Genomic DNA, 24,091 nt, shown 5'->3' on the forward strand with positions numbered 1-24,091 from the left:
CATTTCATGTGTTGACATGGTGCTATGTTGTAGGTTGGATTTGATGATCTCAGAGGTCTTTTCCAACCTAAATGATTCTGTGGCAACTTCAGTGTTTTCTCCTCTGTAAAAAGCATATCTGCACCTGGGCAATCCTGCTTGCCCTTGTAATATTTACTTGCTAACCTTTTGTATTAAAAATTGTAAAGCATGTTTGTCAAATAATATAGCAGGTCACAACACTTCAGGCATCTTAAAAATTACCTGTCAGTCCTAGTAGTGCGCTGGAAGTGTCTGTCAGACACTGAGAATGTGAAGCAATGGTTCCTGTGCAAGGTTCTTGTGTCTTGAGCTGCTTCTGATCTACCAATAAATTCAAGGAACTTCACATCTGGCTGTGAGCAGGAGCAATAGACAGTTCATGTGTTGGAAATAACCAGGTGAAGTTCATGAGTGACTCTCACACATACATGAGTTTTGAAGTATGGACTATTTTAACGTCTGGGATCCTTGTTTGGTTTGAAAGTATAGACTTGGAATACAGTCTTCCATCTGAATGGATTTTTTTGCTGGTTTTTTTTCCATTTCTCTTATGTTCCCTAAGTATCTTGCTAGCGCTGCTTTGGTGTTTATAGGTTTTGAGATGGTGTTTTCCTACACGAACACACAATTTTCTGAGTAGCACCACGAATGATTGTCCTTTTGCAAACATTTTTTTCCCTCCTCTCATATTATTAAAGGCCCATTGAGTCTGAAAATTAAGTAATGTAGCTTCCCACAAACATGCATATTTTTCAGCGTAATTGGAAGATGTTTTGGATTACTGTCTTCAGGCCTGTGGAGCCAAGAACCCAATTATAGGCATGGTTAGAAGGCGATCGTGTGCGTTAGTCAGATTATAACAAGATTCCAATAATGTAAAATTGCTGCACGACAAATTAGTTTGTATAGTTTTGACAGTTGTTGCCTTTAATAAACTAAATTATAAAGCAATACACAGCTGCAACGCTTGCGAAATTGAAGAAAAATTGACTCTTATTTCCTTGTCAAAATCTTTTCCGCAGAGCAGGACTGTGGGCATGCGTAGGTCTGGTTTGAGTTGTTCAATGGGCTTTTTGAGTCCATCTGTCCCGAGATGGTTTTCTCTGTGAGGAGATGAGAGACAGGTTACAAGAGCTACATTTAAGACATGGTCAGGCACCTTCTTTTTGCTGTTAGTGCTGACAGATGCAGTCACAATCCTTTGGGCTGACACTTTTAAGCTAAGATTTGGGAGGGTTAATTGTAATTTATGTATAAACGGTGACTAGGTTAATGCTGCCTGCTTATTTTCACTACAAACCTGAGCTCAAGTCTCCTGTCAGAGTGCAGGAGCCATCGATGTGATAACTCCATGTACCAATTGAATTGGATCTCTGAAATCCAAGAACCTGTTGTTCCCTGGAGTAAGATGTTACTATACTATAAAACAAAGCAAAATCTTCTATATTCTAGTAATCAGGCTATTCAATCAGTAGCTTTTTAACACTTTTCTGTCCAGAGCTATGTTCCAGCTGCAGGTTTGAGAACCACTATGGCTGCCAAGTGACATTTGTATCTATGGTGGCAAATCTCTATTTTAGTGATATGGACTTAAATTAGATATGACATAATTATGATACAACCTGCTTTTGGTCCCATTTAGGACCAAGTCCCACTATTTTTACATGCATTTCCAAGCAAATTAAAATCCAGTTTGAGGTATGTGCTCCATCCCAGCTGCTGGGTATCTGTTCAGAAGGAAGGGAGACTCCAGCAGTACACGGTCACTGCCCTGCAGTTTGGAGCTTTCCTTTTCACAGTCCAAGAGCAGCAAGGGCAGACCTGATTTCTGAGTGTCCTTGCCTGCTGTCGCTTGCGGGGTTTCAGCTCTTGCACTTTTCTCCTGGGAGAAGATGATGGCACTGACTTAATGGGGGTAAATGGGAAGATGAAGGCTGCTCGTTTTCTCTGCGTGGTGAGGGTGAATCTCTGGTCATGAATTCAGAGGCAGGCACGAAGTACAGAGCAGCCTTCTGCTCTCAGAGCGCTGACAGTGATATTGGCTGATGGCATTAAATAAAGCTGCTAGAGATTGTGTAGAGTGGCAAGGGAGAAAAGGAAAAAAAAAAAAAAAAGAAAAACTTATTTATTTACCAAATTTGAAAATGGCAAAATGGAGGATTTTCAGGAATGAGAATGATCACCAGCTTTACAGTGCTTTTGAGTGGTTGAGTGGCTTACATTTTGAAGGGTGTTTGTTTTTTTTTTTTTTTTTGAAAAAGAGTTGCAAGCTCCAGACATCATTTTTAATGAGTATGTAAAATAGTGGCTGTTGTATTTGCAACACCAGTCATGAAACAGTACTATTGGAGACAGTCTTTCAAAATTAAATACTTCTGCCTTCCAGTTCTTAAAAAATTATTCCCGTGTTTGATTTTTTCAAGAAGCATATCCTTATAAAACTTAAATGCTTTAAACCAAATAGCATGCATTATGGTCAGGCCAAATAATTGGAATATCTGTCAAATAGAAAGAATGAGAATCTTAGCATCTTGTTTCCAAAATAGTTGTACACACTTCTTGCTTCCTTCATGTGCCCTTGGCAGTCAATCAGCTGTAAGACTTTTTGAACACCATTGATGGGCTCTGAAAACATCCTCTGCACTTTGTAAATTGTTAAGAGTATGAATTATGGAAATGACAGTGGATAAGGAAGAGCAGCAAAGATGCACATTCACTTGGGACATTGCCTTGAGGCTGGTGTCATTTGTTGGTTGGATGGTCTTTGAAATAGAGGCATTAGAGGGAATAAGTTGTAGCAAGCAGATGAAATATCTCATTTATAGTCATACTCATTGCACAGAAAGAAAACAACATCAAATATTATTAACAGGTGGTCCAGTGGGAAGGCAGCAGTAAACAATACTTCCTAAAAGTGGGTAATTCCTCTCTCCCTGATGGGGGAGAGTTTATAAAATGCACATCAGTATTTTTTATGACCACATAGTTTACTTTTTTGTCTTGTTTTCCCTAACTACATATGGTTTAAAATCAAAACAAGCAAAACCCTAGTCAGTCATTAAAAAAAAGAAAGTAATTTAAAAAAATAAAAGTTACTTGTTTGTTTGTTGAAAAAAACCTTTTGATTATTTTTACTTTGTTTTTTTTTTTAATTTAAAAATTAAGTCCCAGTCTAACAGCAGTAGGGATTTAGTTTAAAAGAAATGCAAGAGAAGAAAAATCAAAAAAAGTTGTGGAAAAAACCCCACCAATGGAGTGGGTGAATGGGCTCTGTGCTGATCAGGGAGCATGCTCTAGTGGCAGCTTAATCCAGCATGGCCTTCTCTGGTGCCCATCCTCCACCTTCACTGATATTAATCATCTTCTTCAAGAAAGTGACATTTTCACAGAATCTTATTAAATTTACCATTTCTGTTGCTCTCCAGTGCCAAAGCAAGTGCAATGTGTTTACATGTGGCATCATCACATGTATTGGTGGTAGTGAGATGAAATTCCTGCTCTCTAATTAATTTTGCAGTGGGGAAGTTATGTCTATTTTTGCAGATGGTTTTTAAATGCACAGATATTTTAAGCTGCAGAGGGGAAGATTTCATGCTCACGATGCACAAATTCTTATGGAGTGTGAGCATTTTAGTAACAGACACAGTTGTTAAGCTTGCCTGTTAGCATCACGTAAAATGTTGGGTTCTCAAGCCCTGCACATTTTTGCAGTGTTTTCTGTTCTAGTCCTCTCCCTGAGGCTGGAAAATTTCTTTACTCCTTCCTCTCTTGATCAGCTTTTTTTTTTCTTTAATGAGACTGTAGGTTTACAGTTTGATTCTCTTCAGGTTTCTGAAGATGTAGATAGGCATCTTGTAAGAAAGAAAAAATAAAATGCTAAGTAACTGAAGCAATTCACAGCTGAAGAGGAGGTATAGTAATGGAAATTATGCCCTGGATTATAGGTGAGCACCCTGAGATGGGCTTCATTTCATCATATCACTTGGTAGAAATATAACTAAATGTGAAGTTTTTGTCCCACATCCTTCCCTGTATGTGAAGGCTTTTTTACCACAAATTCTATTCACATCACTAACATTATATATATATATATATGTGTATATATATATATAGTCTTTAAGTAATGTGTCTCTGCAGCACATGCTAAAATTTTTATTCTTATTTATTAATTTGAAACGCATAAAATAAAATTGGATTCTCGGATGGTCGTGTTAGGAGTTGCAAGTACCTGTGGAAGTAGCTGACTATCAGGATCCATCTGAAAAATTACTTTTGTGGCTTAGCCATTCCTAAAAGCCCTGTTAAATTAGGCCATGCATTTAATTGTTGCTGTTCCCTCAACCCTCTCCATGCCATGGCTGAGGGAACTGGACAGGTTTCTGCTGTTGTAGGGAGGTTCATGCAATGGTGAATTTCTGTGTTTTGTGTTTTCTGTGTGCACTCTCTGGGGAGCTGTGGAGAGGAAAGGAATTCCTCTTAAAGCAGCTCCTGTTGAGGGTGTTGTGCTTCTCTGCTCTCCTGTACAGACTCCAGGTTCTTTCTGTTGTTTGGCATGATTTTGGGGGTAATTCCAGTTATTTACTTGAGCAGAGTTTGTTCCAAATGAATGAAAAATCCTTAATGTAAACATAAAGTGCACAAGGTTCAAAGCATAAAAGTTGAAACTCACTGCTCTGTCTTGTTTGTTCAACCAGCAGGATCAACATCCCCTTTTAATGACCTTTTGCACTTGGAGTTAAAATTTTATAAGCTTTTTAAACTTTGCTTCTGATTGTTTTTTCCAAATCAAATTTTAGCAATGCAGTTGGCATATACAGTTAGGTTTGTAGAAATGATCAAAGCAGTACATAATAGCCTAGCAGGGAATTAAAATTACATTAATGGAGGGTCAGGACCTTTTCACTTAGTTCTTGTGAACTACTGTCAGTGTTAAAGGAGGACCAGGACACTTTTCCAGTTCAGGGTGGTGGTATCGAGCTTTTGGAGATTATTGTGCATTTGGCTGTTGGAGGCTTTTCAGGAGGGAAAGAGGAGAAGTTTACTTGATTCTCTTGGGAACTGACACATGGAAAATGATTGCTGACCAAAATACCCTGTGGCTCCCCAATCAAAAGAGGAAAAAAAAAATTTCAAGTCTTATTGAGCTTAGCAACAGACTAAATAGCAGAGGGTTTCTTAGAGGTCACCGGTTGCTTTTAGGATGATGGAAAGTCTGAAATGCTAAGTCCTGTTTAAGGCATGTGTTGCCTTCCTTGGTTTTAATCCTAGTATTAAGGAGGTGCTTTGGAAGTTTTAGTGTTATTTGTAATGTATTTTGTGAGCCTTTGTAGCTGGAGTTTAGTACTTAGAAACTTGTTTGTTCCTGTCCAGTTCCTCTTCCAGAGGGCAGGGTTAGCTGTTTCACTATTGAGTGCATCCTGCTTCAAACAGCATTTTTTTGACATGTGGATTCTTTTGTTGTGATGCCCAGACAGTGTTCCTGTGCTTCTGCCTTCAAATCTTCTCCTTAATCCCTTAGTTTACATAAGATCACTTTCTAATGATTTAATCTGTAATGAATATTGGTGGTAGGAATCAGCATGTTACACAAATAACAAGATCAGTAATTATTCTGATCACAGGTGTGTAATGTTTTAATTTTGAAGCCACCTGTAGAAATTAACTTCATGAGGGTAATTTAAGGATTGTTCATATAACTGGCTCTTTATAATTTGTTGGTGTGAAATTCAGCTTCTGAATGGTCACTTTTGAAAACACTGGATGGTTTGGTCATGACCTTGTGTTTCTTAGTTTTTATCTTCCTATTGAATCATTTTATTTGTATTGGTTAACACTGCAGTATCTGTTGCATCAATACTGAACCCTTTGTAAACTTTTTCTGGAGTCTCAATGAGTTCCCCTTTGTCAATGTGGACAGACAAAAAGAACAGAAATTCCTTTGAAGCTGATGTGCTGTCCTGTGGTGGGGATTTGCTTTCAACTAAAAGAGTGAGAAGAGGATAGAGTTGAAACTGTGACTGTAACTTGTTTTTTAAATAAATTCCATGTAAATAATTAAGGTCTCTAATTTTTGTTTGTTTATTTTCTTAACTAAGCATATATTGTTATCAGTAGGAAACTGAATGTTGCTTTAATTCTTTCAGTAAAAAGACTGGTAGAAAAATAGCTTTTATCCTTTTTTCATCCTTTAAAATAAATATTGATAGAAACTATCATAATATGGTTTGTGTTACAGGTGGTGTAATACCAAGGGCTGTACTGCTGCCACATCACAATTTTGTGGGGTTTCAGAGAGTAGTTCTGGTAAGGACACTCAATGATTTATCTATTTATTTGTCATAAAAGTGGACTGTAGTTTGGTACAATTCAGTATTACGTGCATTTACAGTGTTTGTTAGGTATCAGTTTCTGCAGTTCACTGAATCCTTACATTAAGTGTTCTTTTATTCAGTGGTCTTTAACAGCTCCTTTTGGAGCTGTTAGTGTCTCATGTGTAAATCCATATTCATTTTGTTGAGAGCTGTGATATAACACATCAATTCACAGTATGGAAATAATAATAAATAGACCTTTTGTCAAAACACATTGTAAAAACTGTATTGTCTCCTTGAAGTGTGGAGTCACTATTGCCTCGGTGTGTATCAGTTCTTAAAAAGGGGTGGAAAATTACTGTATTTTAATTATAGTATGTTTTTTTCAAGTGCTAAAGTCTTGTCTTCCTAAAGGAAAATACAAGTGTGTGGTTCAGAGGGCAAATATCCAGACTGTGGGCTTTTATTAGTGTCTTCTTCAATGTGATGTACAGTCATGATTTTGCAGTTATTTTCTGTAAATGTATGTAACTGCAATCCCTGTATCATTTCTTTTGGTTTTGGAAACTTTCCTTAGATATATTTTCTTATCTCTTCTCCATGGCTGGAGTTACAAGGGAGATGAGATTACCTTTACTTATTCTTAGAAAGGGAAAATTCCTTGTGCACCAGGCCATCAGCAGCCATGCTCAAATATTGTGCAAGAGCACAATTGAGCATTTGTTCCTTCAGCGGGACATTACTGAGACCACATTTGTATCTGTAGAATTTTTAATATATACCATAATTTAACAAATGTCTTGTGGGTGTAGCAGATGTCTTTTCTTTCCCCCTGCACCCCCTTCCTTTCTTTTTTTTTTCTTTTTAATTTGCAATCCCTTAAAATTTTTGGTAAACTCTCTATTTGTGCTGTCCTGGGTCGTTAGAGGGCACTCAGAGACAGAGGGAATTTATTTTAACAAACCTTACCTTGCAAGTGGACCTCACAAAGGAGAGAAGGATATTGCTGATGTTCTCTGTGGCCTTGCAGGGTAGTGTGATACTGGCTCTGCTCCAACACATCACTTAAGCAGCTGAAGGCAGTTGGGCTGGAGTATGTTTAAATATTCTTCTGGATTGATCTGTATCCATGTGTACCTTCTAAAGGCAAGGTGGGGTCCACAAGAACTTCTCAATTGGATTTTCTGGTCAAGATCAGAAACAAATAAGGTGTTTTAGATATTGAGGAGAGAGGGGGGTGTCCTTGCTTGAGAAGTCTCTGGACTGATAAATGAAGGAAGCAAAAGGTGTTGGAAGTTGTGAGTGAATAAACACTGAAGCCATTTTCTCTTCTGCCATGGCATTAGGTTGGTTTATCTAAAATAATTGGGCATGGCACTGATTTCCAGTCCTGTAAGTCCATAATGCCTCAAGCTTGCACCACTCATGCATGTAGGCTTACTTTAGAGTTTCTGAGTCTTGGAGTGGCAGAAAATGGGCTTTCAGATTTACAGGAGAGAAATGGCTTTGGGAAGCTTTGAGTAGCATCACTCAAGAATGTTAAATGGCAATTCTGCAAAGTAAAAACATCATAGCTTTATAAATATTGTAAGAAAAGAAAGATCATGGGAGCTCTTTGGAGTCTGAGAAATACTGAAAATTTTTCAAAATGTTGTAAGCAATTTGTGCAGTACTTATTAAAGTATAATGTCATCTGGAGAAGTCATGGACTTCATCTCTATCATCTCTTTATTTTCAAATAATGCTCCCGTTACTGGAAATGGGCGAGCAGAATTTTATGTGCATAGAATCTGTTTGAGGCGAGGTAAAGGTAACCAAAGACAGTGAGTTTCTTTTTGTGAGAAGCCATCCTATTTAATTTGTTTGACGCTGAACCAGCAGAGGTAGTGACTGTGATTGGTTAATTCTGCAGAAAGCAGAGCAGAGGTCACTTGTGGGACAAGCTGCAGACCATTTCAGTGCAGCTGCCTGTGTAATAGTGGCCTGCAGTTACAAGACAGGGTGTATTTCCATCTCTGCTAATGTTTTAGCTTGACTCAGCAAAACTGGCTTTTCTACACAAAGCTGTGGTTGTGTTTCCAACTGCATCAGTGGAGGAGCATTTTAATTCAAAATAGCACCTTCTGCTGGAGGGGGGTCCTTATCAGACAGATGAGGTATTGTCAGGTTTTGAATAGTTTGCTTCAAAGGGGATTAATTAAAAAATTAGTGAGAACAGATGTCTGATGTTGGCCTGAACAGTCAGAAAGAAGAGGAAATGTCCTGGGTTTGAACTTTTTATCTTAATTGGATCCCTTGTGACTCTCAGCCCATTTGATAAGGGTTTATTCAGTAGACTCTCCTGCTTCTACTGTACAAAGCCAACAGCTTTAAATTTTAAGGTTTTTATGTATGGGTTAGGCAGTCAGGCAGATTTTTGCATACAGCTTGGGAGGATGACTCCTTCACAAAACAGAAACTTTATATACCACAGGCTCCTTTATTATAGCTTTTTTATATCCTGTGTGCTATACAGAAAAGCGAAATAGTGTTCTTTTAAACTACTTCTAAATGTATTTTTGAATGTCATTATATATTCTGGTACAGGTGTGTTCAGGCTCCTTTTACCAGTTAGACCTTCTGTAGAGTGCCAAATTAGCAAGAGGAACATTTGGTATGCTGCTTTAATCTTCTAAGATCAACAATGCAATTACTTCGAGAGATGCAGGTGACTTTGCAATGTGTAGGAGCCGTCTGGGGCTGTGTTATGGCAGGCACAATCATCCAATCTCTGGGAATTTTTCCTTTACAGTAGTATAAATATGCCTTTAGACTTAAGCACTGATGAAGTATCAGAACTTGGCATTTATTCAAAGTTGTCCTTTGTGTGGGATAATTTGAGTTAGGCAAAATATTCCAATTTCTACAGGCAAGGAAAGAAGCTTGTTTTTATTTTTCAGGGCTTTCTGTGAAAGAAAAGACTTGTCTTGATGATTCAGATATTGGAACAGTTCCCAGTAAAAAAAAAAATATTGCAGGGTATGGAAAATCTGGTCAAGGAGGCTGATGGCACTGACAGTGTCATGTGCCTCTTCCATGTATTATAGGCATATCACCTCAGCATACATGCTATTCTTAATATTCTGTCAAAAGATCCTTGGTACAGCTTCATTTTGAGGGGAAAAAAAAGCAGATGCTGAAGGCAGAAGTGGGATCAGCTTAATGTCTAGGCAACTTTTGGAGGCATGAGTGAGTTTTTCATCAAATATATATATGCTTGAAGGGAAAAATCAATACAGCTTCTTATTGAACTTTGGGTATAGCTAATATAGATGGAGATGTCTCTGCCAAAATACACAGCACTAATACCTAGATAGTCTAGGTTTTGCTTATGAAAACCTCCAGTCAGATTTGAGGTATGGTACAGAGTAGGACGTAGGGGTGCAGAGATGGAATGTCTGCATTGAGGGTGGTTCCTGTGCCAGAAACTGAAAATGGTATAAATTAAGGGAAGAGATACTTGTAGGCTTGGAAAACAATCTGTCCCTTGTTGCAGAGTTGCTGGGGCTGAGGTGTGTTTGTCAGAGCTGCCTGTGTGCCCACCAGGGTCTCATGCTGTGCAGCTGAGTGTTCAGTCCCACAGTGACACTGGACCGAGGGTCACCTCACTGCCCCTCTTGTCCCTTGGTTGTCATCTCACTGCCTCCTGGGCTCTGAAGGGACCATGATGACAGAATGGTGACTCAGGAATAAGGCCCAGTCTTTAATTTTGTAAAAGTAAAGCAGCATTCTGCCCTAATGACTGACCCCTGTGTCCCCTGCCCCACCTCTGGCCACCTTTTCCAGGCTGTCTCAGAACACACTCCTCCTTCCCTCCTGCCTCAGCAGCTCTGAGATGTTGCTGTTGCTTTATTCCTCTTTTACTTCATGATAAATCACACCACTCTTGCAGAATGACATACAGAACAGTGAAAAAAGAAATGGGAATTTCTACACTGCTCTCACATTGCTGATATTTTCAGTTGCAGATGGAAAATAGGATGAACACAGTGACGATGCTGTGTCACTGCCTAGGACAGTGAATCAGGGCTGTCTGCAGCTGCAGTCCCTCGTGTTCTCAGTGGCCATGCCCAGTGTCTGTAGCAGGGCTGAGATCAGGGGTATTCCTTCCCTAATATTTAGGTTTAGCAAATTAGAAGAGCCTTGCCTCTTAGAATACCAAAAATAATGTTTGTCAGACACTGTTTGGTGCTTAAATTCTTTCATGGCTTTTGAGAGATGGGTCTTGAGAGGAAGTAGCCACAAAAGGCAAGAACTTCACATCCTCTTCTTCTTTAGAAATAATTCTGATATGGCATCTAACTGATCTAGGTGCTTCTGGAAAATTTAGTGGCCTAACTTCAAAGTTCACCTGACATTAAATCTTGAGGTGCCAAAGTGAGTACGGTTGGTTTCTGATCCACTTCATAGGCCCTTTTTCTGAAATAAATTTGTAAGTGTTAAATTTGTTTTAATTAGTACCTCTTTTTTTAAATGAGGAACATCTGATTTTTTTTTTCCCCTGCTAATTGGTCTTTAATTATTGAAAAACTGTAGGTGAAGATGGTTTCATACTGCCCTTTTGAACCTGATGTTGTTTACACTGGTAACTGATTTCTGTCAATTGTCCTCAGACGCTGCAGTTTGATTATTCCTGAACAAAAATGTGCTGTAGTTCTGAGATGGCTTCTTAAAGACTCGGAGCTGTGCTTTGCACTTTTTCATACTGGTGTTGCTTTTGGTTTTATTTAAGAATAAGATGCTGTAGTGGTATGAGGAAAAGAGGCTTTTTTTGCAGATCAGCAGCCAGTAGGGCAGGGATAGTGCAGGAGTGTGGGAGTAGACATGGCTCTTGGAGGTTCACACGTATTCTGGTTTTGCATTCATGTGACCAGTTGCAGAAACATCTTATCTGGGACTTTTGGTTTGGCAAAAAAGTGGGGGGAGTTTCCACTTTTTTTCAAGATCCTGCACACATAATGGTTTTTTACCTGCAGATTCCCACAGGCTCATCTCAGCCTGCTTTAGTGAGCAGAGGTGGATGTGAAACTGCTTGGGCAAAGCAAAGAGTTGAGTTTTTAATCTGAGGGTAAACTTTCTTAAGCTTTCTTTAGAACTCCATTCATGCATAATGCTGCAGTCAGTTGTGAGTTACACGTCTTTAAATCTCTTGAGGTGAACATATTGGGGCTAGAAAAACTTGTCATTTTGCATTTAATTTTTTCCAGCCTTTAGGATCTGTTTCATGGCTGTGGAAAAGTTTGAATACTAAATATGATGAATGTTAGCCTATATTTTTGATACCAAATTCTGCTGGCCAATTGCATTAGATTTTTAGCATGTTTAATATCTGGGTAAATGCAGAAAAGCTTTTTTGAAGTGTCGTGTATTTCTGCTATTAATGTTCACAAGTACCAATCTACCTGTTTGCCATTAATCCACAATTTATGAGTAATACTGACCTTGTCCTAAGAAGTCAGAGGTATTCAAGGTTTTTTTCTTAAAAAAATCCACAACAAACCCCAGCATTATTATTAGTAAAACTGATTAATTGTTTTCCCTGTCCAAAGGGCACCCTATTCTTTTTCTTCATCCCAAATTTAAAAATATATTAAGAAATCTGGCCTCCTCTTCAGTAAGTAGCAGGTTATGATGTAGTTGGTCTTGAGCTGATTTTGTGATTAATGGCCACTAAAGCTGGAAATTATCTTTCCTTGTTAACAGTTCATATTTTCTTGACTTGAAATTTCAATAAATTGTAACTAAAGGATCTTCTCTATGTCCTGTGGGGTTGTTAGGTTGGATTTTTTCCTTTTCCACCCCATTATGGTATTCCCTCACAGGGGTTTTGTGTTTCATCCTTAATTTTTCAGAAACCCGGGACTCAGAGCAGTTACTGTTCAACAAGACATCTGCCTCAGGAAAAGAATTGGCAGCTTTTATGCATCACAAAGGAATTTCAGAAAAATTATTTATTCCCAAATTAGATTCTGCCAGAGTACATAATTCCAAAACTTCTTTTCTCATGGGAAAGGCATAAAAGCCTGGGCTTAACTATGGGGAAATAAGCTGGGTTTATTTGCGTTTAGAATGGATCAAAGCCTCTTCAAGACCTGTTCTGTGCACTGAGCACCTCTTTACTGCCTCTGTCTTTTTCATATGTTTATATCCTCAACAGTGCTGAAGCTGTACTGTGCCTGATAATCCCTGATGTGTTCTAAAATGATGTAGGGGTCAGGAAAGATGCTCACACACACACAGAGCAGCATCCTTCCATTCCAAGAAATGCTTCTCCTGCTCCATTTACATGGTCAGTATTATTTATGGAGTAGTTCTGTCAACTTTTTACACTGAAAATAATGCCTGCACTTGTAAATAACTTTGTAGGTGCTTAAAAAGCTGAGATGAGAGTGTTCAGGCTCAGACCTGAGGGGCAGGGTCAGTGAGGGAGTGGATCCTTTGTTGGGAAAGGTCGTGTTCATCAGTCTGTGCCCAGACTGATGCATGTTTGGCTTTCAGTTTTAATTTGGCTGTTCACTAGGGAAAGAGGAACCAGTCCCCAAAGACCTGCAGAAATTTAATGTAGTTACCCAAGCAACGATACCAACCTTAATAAAACCCCAAAATACAATGTTTTGAAAAAAAATTCTATTCCAGCACTATCAGGCAGAAATGGCCACCAATGAGTGTTTCCAAACAGAATTCACTGCTCTGTTTCCAGCAGAATTCACTGCTCTCAGAACTGCTGGGCAAGGGCTGCTTGGATCCCTGCAGGCTCAGCCTTGCAAGTCCCCAGTCACACCACAGAGCACAATTTGGTGTCTTTTTATTTTGCTGTTGGTTGTGCAGAAATTCTAGATGTGCAGTCTGAAATTGGCTTGAGCAGGAGGTGCCCAGCCAACACGTTGTGCTGAGCTGCAGGCGGCAGCTCGGGGCAGAGAGGAGGTGCTGGTTGGCTCTGCAGACCTGCTCTGGTCTCGGTTTCTGCGCCTGTTCAGGTGGTGAGAACTCAGAGCAGCGCTTGGTTACTCTGTGCAGGTGTCACTCTGAATCACCTCGAATTCTTGTTGTTATGGCAACATTAAAAAAAAACTTCTTTATCAGGAGCGAGGGAACCCATGCTGGTAAATACACTGAAGTGCGTCAGACAAAGGCCTTTCTCCTGCAGGCTGGTCAGGACATGACTCAGGGCACCAGGCTAAACAAACAAGGATAAATAAAATGAACAGGGTTTACTTGGACTAGAAAACACTGTTGTTGATTATGAATTGAATTTTTTCTTTCCAACCAGCAGAATTTATTTGTGCAAAACGTTAGCAACTTGTGTCGTAATGGAATAGTAACGGAAGAAGGACATAGAAGAAGGAGTGACTGAAGGAGGCACAGATGAATGCTCTGGAGAGATGGGCTTAGGAGTGCAGAGTATGTGTAGGCAGTGCATGGAGGAGGTGAAAACCAGGGCAAATGTGTGGCCACAGGCTTGAGATCAGATGTCAGATCAAGAGATGAAAGCTGGAAGATGGATCACCAGCTTGGGAAAGATAGCAAGGGCAGTGGGCAGAGGCTGCAAAAGGGTGACACTGCATGAAAAGGGAAGAGGAGCCCATACAGCCATATGGAAAAACCCCAGTCAAGATAGGGCTGCTGTTGTAGGAGTGCAGAAATACCTTCTGCAGAAATCCCAGCTGCTTCTGGGAGCTACATCTGCTGTTTTATTACCAGCAGGTAGCAATGTAAATATTTTAATCATAACAAATAGAATCCATGCCAGACTATACAATCACTAATCACCATTCCACACTAAGATTTACAGAACACACAAAACTCCCCTAAAAAACCCACAGACAGCTGAGAACTGACTAATTACAAAAGTCTGCCCAAACTGCAGCAGTTTTCGATGGAGAAATAAGTGGCATTAGTTGGAGAACGAGTCTTGTTTTGTAAGCCATCAGCATCCAGCAGCAGCCTAGTGAAAAACTGTGTCACTGTTAGTGCACCAGTATCCATCAGCTCAAGCAATTGATGTAGATGTAATCACTGTCTCTAATAGAAATAAAGTCAGGGTAATGGAACATTGTCACAGGATCAATGTCTCCTGTTTTGAAAATAAACCCCCTCAGCTTTGCTTTTGCATTTATGTACCAGCAGGCGACCAAATCATTCAATTCAATTGACACAGTCCCTTAGAGCCCTGAATGATCTATTGTGGGAACATCAGGAAGAACATATTGGAAAAAATGGAATGTTCCTGATCAGTCTTACAGGCCACGTTATTTAGTAGGTTTTCTAGCAGTGAAAATGAGAATAAATCAAGTGAGAGCAGAAACTTCGCACGGTATGGAGATTTTTAACCCCGTTTAGCTGTTAATTTCTACAGGTTCTTGATCAAAAAGATTGAACCACAGGAGTTGTGTTTATTTTCAGTGGCGGTGTTCACAAATAGAAAATCACTTTTGGTCCTTGCCCCTCCCCTCCTTAGTCTCAGCAGAAGCCCTTGATGGGGCTCATTTTGACTGACTCAAGGGCTCTTCTCAGTCTGTTATTTTCTCAGAATTTTTTACACAGTTTGATCCAAGTGAGGTTTAATGGGTGTGCTCCCACATTCATGCATAATTAATTTCTTGCAAAGGCTTTAATGCGGCACAGGAGATCAGCAGCCGTATAGTTGCATGCTTAAAACCAGGTGCATGCCAAAAAGGCATATAGAGGATTTTAAACAACGTTGCAGAAAAGGCTTTTTCCAGTTTTCACCTTTCTTGGACTCGATTCCAGCAGCTGTTCTGTGTCTAGATCCAGGCAGCATTAGCAGGCAGCTATTTTAGCACTTAGTAAAGCCATTGAACAATTTCACAAAGCCTCCTTGAGACAGGGTCTAAAAGTTTGATTGCAGAAGTCTGTCTTTATTGGAATTAGGTATTCCTGAAGGACTGTAACTGCTTAAAGGGACATCCTTCTCATGGCCTAAGAATGGAAGCTGCAGGGCTTGTTTGATGTTGCCACTCTTCCTGAGATGCCCCTCTAATAAGGTGATTTTCCCTTTTTGAGGGACAGATGGACAGATGTCTCTCCCTGGAGGAATGCCAAGCATTTGTCTGGTGCTTCCCTCTCCATTACAGAGATATATTTAGCACACAGAGCCTGGAATTTGGACCTTGCAGGTCATCTTGAAGTAACCCGTGCTGGCCAAACCTACACTAGTGCTCCCTCAGGTGCTTCTGCTAATTCTGGTCATTCATCAATCAGGACCGATCGCTTTCTAATCAGTTCTACAAATGCCACATTTCCAGTTTTGCTGCCATAATCATCTCTCCAACTTGTGTGTGGGTAGGACATTCTGACCCTGAAGGTCATCCCATCAAGCCACAGGTTCTTCCTTTCTAAAAATGCCTTTGGTCTGGATTAGACAATTGATCCAGGAGCATTTCATAATGTTTAGCTGTATTTCCTGGTGTGTTCTGATAATTATTCAAGTATTGAAAGAGGGTGGTGGTTTAATCTTTGAATGACTATGTCTGGACAGTTTTCACTTAATCCCAGTTTGTCTCCATCAGGGAGCCTGAGCTCTGTGATTAAAAATCCTTCACTAAACAAGATGTTTGGGCTTAGGATCTTGTGGGGAGTCAGGGAGGGATGGCTTTCATGGAGTAATTAAAAATGAGGCAGGACTTACTGCTGGAAGTTTTACTGCATGTTCTGAGCAGTTAAGTTTGGCTTTTAAGTTATAAAGGAACATACTTGCATCTGCTGAAGGATTTATCAGGACTAGCTCAATTTCAGCAAGCTTGTAATTGTCATGCAAGAGAGCTGTGCCTGTAAAGAGATGTCATAGAATCACAGAATGATTGGCATTGGAAGGCACCTCTGGAGATCCTTTAGCCCATCTGTGCCTACTTTCATTGTTACCCAGAGAGTTGAAAAGTCTTTAAAATACTAATAAACAATATGTCTTTATTATTCTGATACATGAAATAAGGAGAATCTTCCCCAAACATAATTTCTTCTGGTGTTGCATTGTAATAATGAGACAAAAATGGTTTTAAGAACGTAAAGTGTTGAATAAAGTGTCAATACCAGAAATACCCCTGTATCTTTGGTCAGCCTAGGGATTTACAAAATGTGGCTGCCAAGAATCACTGCAAAATGCCCTATAGCTGTTCAGGAAGGCGTATTTTCAACACAGAAAGCACAGAAGTTTGCAGCTCTGTAGCCATAGCTGTGGAAACACAATACTGGATATGCTGTTGCTTGTGTCTGTGCTGTCACATCCGGAATTCCAGCCTCCTGGGTCACACAGCATGGGACTTTGGGGAGGAGATTTGGAGTTCAGTAATTAAATACTACTTTGCTCTAGGCAAAATCAACAAATGGGCTTCATCTGCAGCATATTTTTGTAACTGTACTCAGGACTGGGCTGCATTTTTCAGATAAATAGACAGTAACTTACTTTAGCCAAGGTTCTGAGTGATTTTGTGTTTTGTTGTGGGTTTTGTTTAGTTTTTATTTTTTTCCTTCTCTTCCCTTTCAGGGTTGTAATTCTTTTTCTTCAGAAGATTTCAGACTGGCTTTGTCATCTTGTATTCTTCATACTCTCAAATTGGCATGGAAAGGCAGAGCCTGTTGCCATAAATTAGGTCACTAAAGCTGAAGTACAGAATACAAATATTTATCGCCTGAGCTAAGGAAGGCAATTCAGATGAGGAAAGGAAAAGTTATTTTTTTTAGTGTTCCGAAATTAAGCTATATTCCTGAGGTTAAAAGCAAAGCAATAGAGTTAAATAATGAACATGAGAAGCATCTCTTGGTTTATATTACTAGAAGGAAAGCTAGCAAAGCCTGATATGAGAAATCAGTAAGAAGGTTGATAAGATAGAATTACACATAATTTTTGTGCAAGTGCACATCTGGCATATTATTAAACCTTAAACAAAAGGGCATTTAGCTAATAGCAATTTAGAGGCACAGGTAAAAATGCAGAAAATGAGAGCACTATTTTGAGATATTACAGAAAACACTTGGGCATTTAACTGTAAAAAATGTTTTTCTTTTCATTCAGAATGTTAGAATTCCTAACTGCAGCTCATCAGATAGTAGGAAAACTTTACTAAGGGTTCAGTTGCACTGTCCCCAATACAATATTGGCTGGCATCACTCAAGTAAAGATGTAAAAGAGCAAATAGGAGTGTTTAGAGCAAGTAGTTGGTACACTTGGAAGAAAAGTCAACCTTTTTTTTTATTTTTACAGTGTGACAAAATGTTCATTTTGACTGAAATTGGTATCTAATAAATTCTTATGCAGAAGGATGTACAATGCAGTCGTAGACTGCATGCTTGATATAAAGGAACCACTAATTAATTTTATGAGTTTTCCTTTATAAAGCATTTCTGAAGGGCTATGCAGAACTCTTCTTTGGATGGAAACTTAGGAATTTCCTCAGCCACTGGGAATGGACCCACCATGTCTCTACTAAAGCTTTCTCTTTGGAGACAGCTTTAGTAGAGCAGCAGCCACAAGGAATAGTGTTCTGTGGTTTAAATCTCCAGTCCTGTAACCTGTGGTGGCTTTGGTATCTGAATAAAATCCTGCTGAAACCTCACACATCCAGGAATTTGGTCTGAGTGGCTGGATTTAAACAGCACCCTTTGCTCTTTTTATTTTAATCATCATGGCCATTAAAAGCAAGAAATACTCTTAAGCAACAATTGATAAAATGTCTATGTGCACATATGCTAGCAAAATACTTGTCTGGATTTCTTGCAAAAGAGGAAATAATAAAAGCTCTAATGGCAGTATTTCTGTTGTAGGGGTTTTAGTGTTTCTGTAGCCAGACTTCTGTTTTCCATGGATAAATGTAGCAGTCTGTTTATGTCTGAACATTAAGCATTCTTCAGAGCTACCCAGAGCATTAGCTGCTCCCTTTAACATATCATGTCTGGTGTCAAAATAATGATTGGTATGGTTTTGGGGAATTATTATTCACAGCAGCCAGTCAGGTTTTCCTGTTATCCTACCTATTGGGAATGTGTTGGAGCCCAGCTACAACTGCAGAAATATCACTTTCTTAGGCTGTTATTTGATGATACAATAGCTGTAATTGTAGTGTAACCCCAGTATACATTATCAAATGGTGATTAAGAGATACCCAGTAATAATCTGATGTATAAACTTTCTCTGCTAGTTCAGGTTTGTCTGAAAAAAACCCCTAATCAACCAAAAAATCTATTAGGCCAGGAGCCATATCGGGTGGCATCTGTTCTCCAGCATTTGGCATGAACCTGGACAAGGAGTACAAAGCTAGCACAAACATGTGGAGTGGAAAAATGATTTGTCAGAAGCACAGCCAGGTTTGCACCATCGGGCTCTGATTAGACCTGGTGTTGTTGAGAGTGGAATTCAATCTCCTTTTTAATGGATTTTAGTTGTAAATTTTGCCCCAGGTATGAAGTGTGTGAATGGTCCTCAGGGGACAGAGGTGGGACCTGCCCCGTCTGCCTTGGGCCAGGCGCAGAAACACAGACACTCCTCTGCCAGCTGGGAGCAAAGCCAGAGCTGGTGTTGTCTCTGGGATAAGAAACCTCGTTTCCTTTGAACAAAGTAGCTTCTAAATGAGTTTTTGTGTGATTCCTGGCATGGAATGAGTGGGTCAGTTTGTCTAAAGCACAGGTGTGTGTCTTGTCTGCTCCTGACCTGTTACTGAGTAAATCTCGAGGCTAGCATCTCTATAGACTTTGGCTTTTATGGTTGATGTGTGTTATGCCTGATAAATTTTGGGACTTTAGGGACTTTCTGTAGCAGTCTTAAAAATTACCTGAGATATCTGGATGTTGTGCTGATTCTAACTGAGCAGTGGCGTTACAAACTACAGGCCCATCCTCTGGGAAGGGAAATAAAACCTGGGAAGATGCCTGCTGAAATGGACTTTCTTTTGAGCAGGGAATATTGATCCTGGTGTGGTCCCCTGAGCAATTTGAGCATCGTTCATAAGCTCTCATGCCCATCCCTTTTTTACTTGTCATGGGGTATTTTATTTTTTTATTTAATCCCGGTTTTAGCAGTGAGAAATCCGCTTCACATGCGCTGTGCCTGCTCCAGGGTGCAAAACAAAAAGAGAGGCAAGTGGGAGAGAGATTTCCTTTAAAAGCATAATTGGATCAAAAACAGCAGTGTGGGTGCATCATACTTTACCATGTAATTCCACAGAATGTTTTGAGGAAGACCTGAAATGTCTCTAAGGGCAAGGGAAAAAAAGGGCCTTAAGGATCTCATCACTTTTTTAGAACGGGTTTGGGACATAAAGCTGCAAATATTTTAAGATATTATAATTGTCCCCTATGCAAATTAGGCTACAAATCTAAGTCTGCTAGGAATTATATGTTAACTTCTTACTTTTGTCTCATTTTTATGTGTCTCTTCAGTGATTTAATTTCTGCATATAAAATGAAGAGCAATATTAATATCTATTAAAGTGTCCAAAATGGGTAGTTGATTGCTTGTGGAAATAGTGAATCTGGGGGGAATTAGCCAGCATTGCTGAATTAATTTTTTTTAGGATGTGGGATACATGTGTACAGGCATGAGTCCATTGTCACAAACAATTTGAGAGCCGGCAGTGTAAGCCTGATGTTAATTCAGAGTGTGTCAAAGGGAAATAATTATTGTATCCTCTTCTACTGTATTTTCTCTAACATGACATTTTGCTTTGGGTTGGAAGGAAGGTGGTTTGCTGCTGCTCCTTCTTCTGACATTTCTTGTGTCACTTGGCTGTGGGACACTGTCCCCAGGCCCATGGGGAAAACACAGAAAAACCCTTCCAGAAAGCGTAAGTGAGCGCTGAAAACATGCACAAAGCAGTATTTTGGTAAGATACAGGAACCTTTTGCACCCTTTCCAGTTTCAAGCCCCTCATCAGGCAGACAGTGTGTTTGTGGGGCTGTGTCTGTGTTTTGCTGGGGGCACAGCTGGTGCTGCAGTGCCACCTCCCGATGGCCAGGCAGGACCAGAGCTGCTCGTGCAGAACACTCGGAACCAGCCTGGAAAAATGAGCCTCCTTCGCTTCGGGTGGGTGCAGAACGCTTTTGACAGACAAGCCAAACGTTGGGTTGCTTTTTTATTTTTCCTTCAGCCACCCACTACATAACAGGTGAATTGATGTGGCACCTGCACAGTTCTGCTTTGAGGGGGGAGCCCTCTTTATATAAATAATTCAGGACCTCTCTGTGTGACAAATAGCACTTTCATTAGATTTCTGTGGTTTGAAAAAACCTTCTTTATGAGGCTCTTTAAAGTTAATTACCTTCTCCTCTGAAGGAAAATATTGTTCCTCTTCCTACATCATTTTTCTGTAAAAAACAGTCTCAAAGAAGGACAATTTGCTCCATGTATGGCAACAGAAGTTAGCGAAATAAAATCAGTGTTTGATCCTGCATGTGGTGGAATTGGTTGCTAATGCATGAAATGGCTAAAAAAGCCATTCATTTTACATTCTGCTCAGTAAACAAGTCCTCAGAGTATTTAGTGGAGTTTGGCAGGGATGTCTTGTGACCCAGGTGTGGCTGGGGCTGTGGAGAGGTGTGCTAGGGTTGGTATCAATGTACATTCCTGTACCAGTCATGTTCCACTTACTAAAGTCATTGTCTTGGGGCAGCTTTTTCCTTTAGAAATGAAAAGGATTTAAATAGAACTGCAATTTTTTTTTTTTCCTTAAGAAACTAAAGCCATCTCCCCCACAGCATGGCTGTGAGCTGGGTGACCACATGCCTGAGGCAGGTTTGGGGATGTCCATGTGTGGTTTGAGGCAGATAAATTCATTTTCATACCCAAGTTCATCCTTTAGCCTCTGCTCTTCTTGAGGGGATTAATTTAGTCTTGTATTCAACACTTCCCCAGTGGAGAGGCAGTGGCAAGTGGCCTGTCCATGAGCCATGTGGCAGGAGCCCTGTTGCAGGAAAAGTCATTCTCTTGTACTTTTTTACATCAGATCCCAGGTAAAACTTTGTCAAATAGCAGTAGGAAAGTAACTTTGTCTTCTCAGACTCCAGTTCTGTAGGAGAAGCAATGGTGGGGGTCAGCTGGGTAAAAAGGAAGGTTTCCTGTTGGAAAGTGCTGGACAGATAATTGGAACAGGAGGTGGACGTTATTTCATAACATGTTCTGAAAGCTGATGTTTTCACTTGTTTACTTGGAAAGGTCAGAGTTTTCAAACATTCAGACATCATGAGAATGTTCTCAAAAATGATACTTTGAGTTAGAAAAAATACTGTATTCTGTCTCTTCATGTCTTAAAGACTGCTGTTGCCTTGTATTTTCCAAGTTTATAATCAAAAGTATATATAGTCTGATACATTATTTGTCTTTCTAAATATTTGCCATTAGTAAAATCAAGAAAAAAAATTGTGGTTTTGTGTGTGTGTAAATATATATATCCCATCAATCTTTTTGAAGCACTGATTGAAACCCTAGGGAAATGTTACTAAAAATGGACTGTTTAAAGTTTGTTTCTAATATCAAGAATTCCTTTTGCAAAGCCAAAAAGTGTGGCTGAGATGTTTTCTAATCTTTAGTGGGATTAACTGGGCTTGTTTGAACAGACAGAGTTGTAGCTCATACTGTTCTGTACCTTTTCATTAGAGCAGGAGTACCTGAAAATTGGAGTAGGTAAGAATGTAAAAGTGAGAACCTGCTTGGGTGCCAATGTGAAACCAAGTTTTTGGTCTTGTTCACCAGGCAGAGAGAGACCGATGTTATAAAAAATGTGTTCCATAGCAGTAATGTAGATTAGATGAAACTTGATTATTTTTTAAAACCTGTGATAGGAGGTCTTTTTTAGTACTGGTGTTACACAGAAGAATTCCCCACTCCATACCAACTTGCATCATTTGAGAATCCGTCTCGTTAATATTTAATTTACTGACCTTTATTTTGTGGTGAGACAAATGACTTTTTAATGACTCCAGTAGACTTATTTGCATTATAAAATAAAGCCATTGTCTATGCTGCCAGGGAGCTACTTACTTTATAAATATAGCATTTGTTGGGAAATACCTATTAGGTACTAAAAATATTTAATTGACCTACTTTTTTTTTTTATTATTTGCAGGGTTGTGTCCTTTGTTGTGACCTCATGGTTTAACTGGGAATAAAGATGAGTATAAGCAGTGATGAGGTTAACTTCCTGGTATATAGATACTTGCAAGAGTCAGGTGAGTTTTTACAATTCTGGTTATTAAACAATGCATAATTTATTTGATCTTCATCTGCAACTGGCTTTAGCAAACAGAGGCTCATTTAATTATTTTGCCAGTAGGCATGGATTCTGTCTGAACTGTTTCTTGGTGTTTCTTCTCAACAAGAGAGTGAATTCCTGCCAAGTTACCTTCTGTAACTTAATCAGATTTAGTCATTTGGAGTCTTCAGATGGCAGTCAAGCAGCCAAGGACTCACTCGATTGCTAAAATGCATTTTCCTGGAGATCACTTCTCCACAGGGTGATGATGGCACTTTGCACTATTTTCTTCAGGGCTGCTTGAAGAAGAAAATAGGAAGATCAGCAAAATGCTGATTTTTCCTGTTGTTTTGGAGTGATGGTGCTCCTACCAGCTGGTCTTGTGTAGCTGAATTCCTTGCCTGAACATGACCATGGGAGGGCAGATGTGGCTGAGATTCAAAGGAAGAAGTGACAACTGTGACTATGACTTGTATCACTTGACTCTAAATAAAGATGAACAGATTTTTTACAGGAATAACCCTTCAGGTTCCCAAAAGCCTTCATCCCCTCCAGGACCTTTTTTTTTTTTTTTTTTTTTTTGAGGATCTTGTCCTTCTGAGTAGCCAGAATCTCCTGCTTCTTAGGAGAAAGAGCAAATGACACTTGAATATTGTCAGACTTGAAAAGAAACCCTTTTCCTATCACATCCCCCCACACTGGCTGTGTCTGCACAACACAAGAATGCAGCAGTGCTCCCTTATTTTTTATTTTTAAAGCTTCCCCAGCCCAGTCAGATCAGCAGTTTGAGTTTGTGTTGCATGTTTGGGTTTCTAGATGCAGCCATATGGCTTCAGGGAGTTTTGTGGTGGTGGTTATTCGTGAAGCTCTGTAAGAGACAACATCATCTTTTACTCACAACTGTGATATTGATTGCTTAACACAGCCTACATTTAGAATGGGAAGATCTGACTGGAAGTCAGGGCATGCCCCAGTAAATGAACAAGTGATGATTGTCAGCTGGCAGGAGAGAATATGATCTCAGCAGTATATAAAAGAAGTCTGCATATTAAGGCAAAAATACACTTTTATCTTAAGACTGGAGTTTGAGAGATCAGCTTTAATGTATATACATATAGATATATAAGAAAATATACATGTATATTTAATATTTTATCTTGCTGTTTCAATCTTTATTGATTCATAGTTTTTGTTTCGTGATTGCTGGTGGGTGGCTTCAGGCTTGTTGGAAATGCACTTGACTCATGCAGCATATGTCCACTGCTCATGGACTTCCCAAATTGAGGAGAGAAGCGCCAGAAGCAATGGTGGATGGCAGACTTTTACAGTTTCTGCTTGTCAAAAGACAGCAAAACCTCATTTTTCTGCCTGAATTTACTGAAAGCTACTACACGCTCTTGTTCCAGTTGAAGATTGTTTTTGTCATAGAAGCCAAACTTTAAAAATTGCTTCATCTTCATTTGAAAGTTTGCAGGCAGCTTCTTGCTTACCTGACAGGGAAAAAGGAAAAAACAAAATAAA

At 39.5% G+C, this 24,091-nt stretch overlaps 1 protein-coding gene across 7 annotated transcripts in view; it reads left to right on the forward strand.

The window, feature by feature from the left end:
- The window catches only part of TBL1XR1 (TBL1X/Y related 1), a 108,150-nt gene that overhangs the window by 63,427 nt on the left and 20,632 nt on the right, over positions 1 to 24,091 (forward strand). For 4 of the 7 annotated variants that reach the window (XM_084212617.1, XM_084212620.1, XM_084212618.1 and 1 more), the window contains exons 3-4: positions 6,257 to 6,324; positions 22,445 to 22,547. In XM_084212617.1, the coding sequence (XP_084068743.1) occupies positions 22,490 to 22,547 (58 nt within the window). In that variant the 5' untranslated portion in view covers positions 6,257 to 6,324; positions 22,445 to 22,489. The remainder of the gene's footprint in view (positions 1 to 6,256; positions 6,325 to 22,444; positions 22,548 to 24,091) is intronic. The other 3 variants (XM_084212621.1, XM_084212622.1, XM_084212623.1) reach the window with 1 other exon arrangement.

This window comes from Fringilla coelebs, assembly GCF_963513975.1.
Source record: "Fringilla coelebs genome assembly, chromosome: 10".
NCBI lineage: Eukaryota > Metazoa > Chordata > Aves > Passeriformes > Fringillidae > Fringilla > Fringilla coelebs.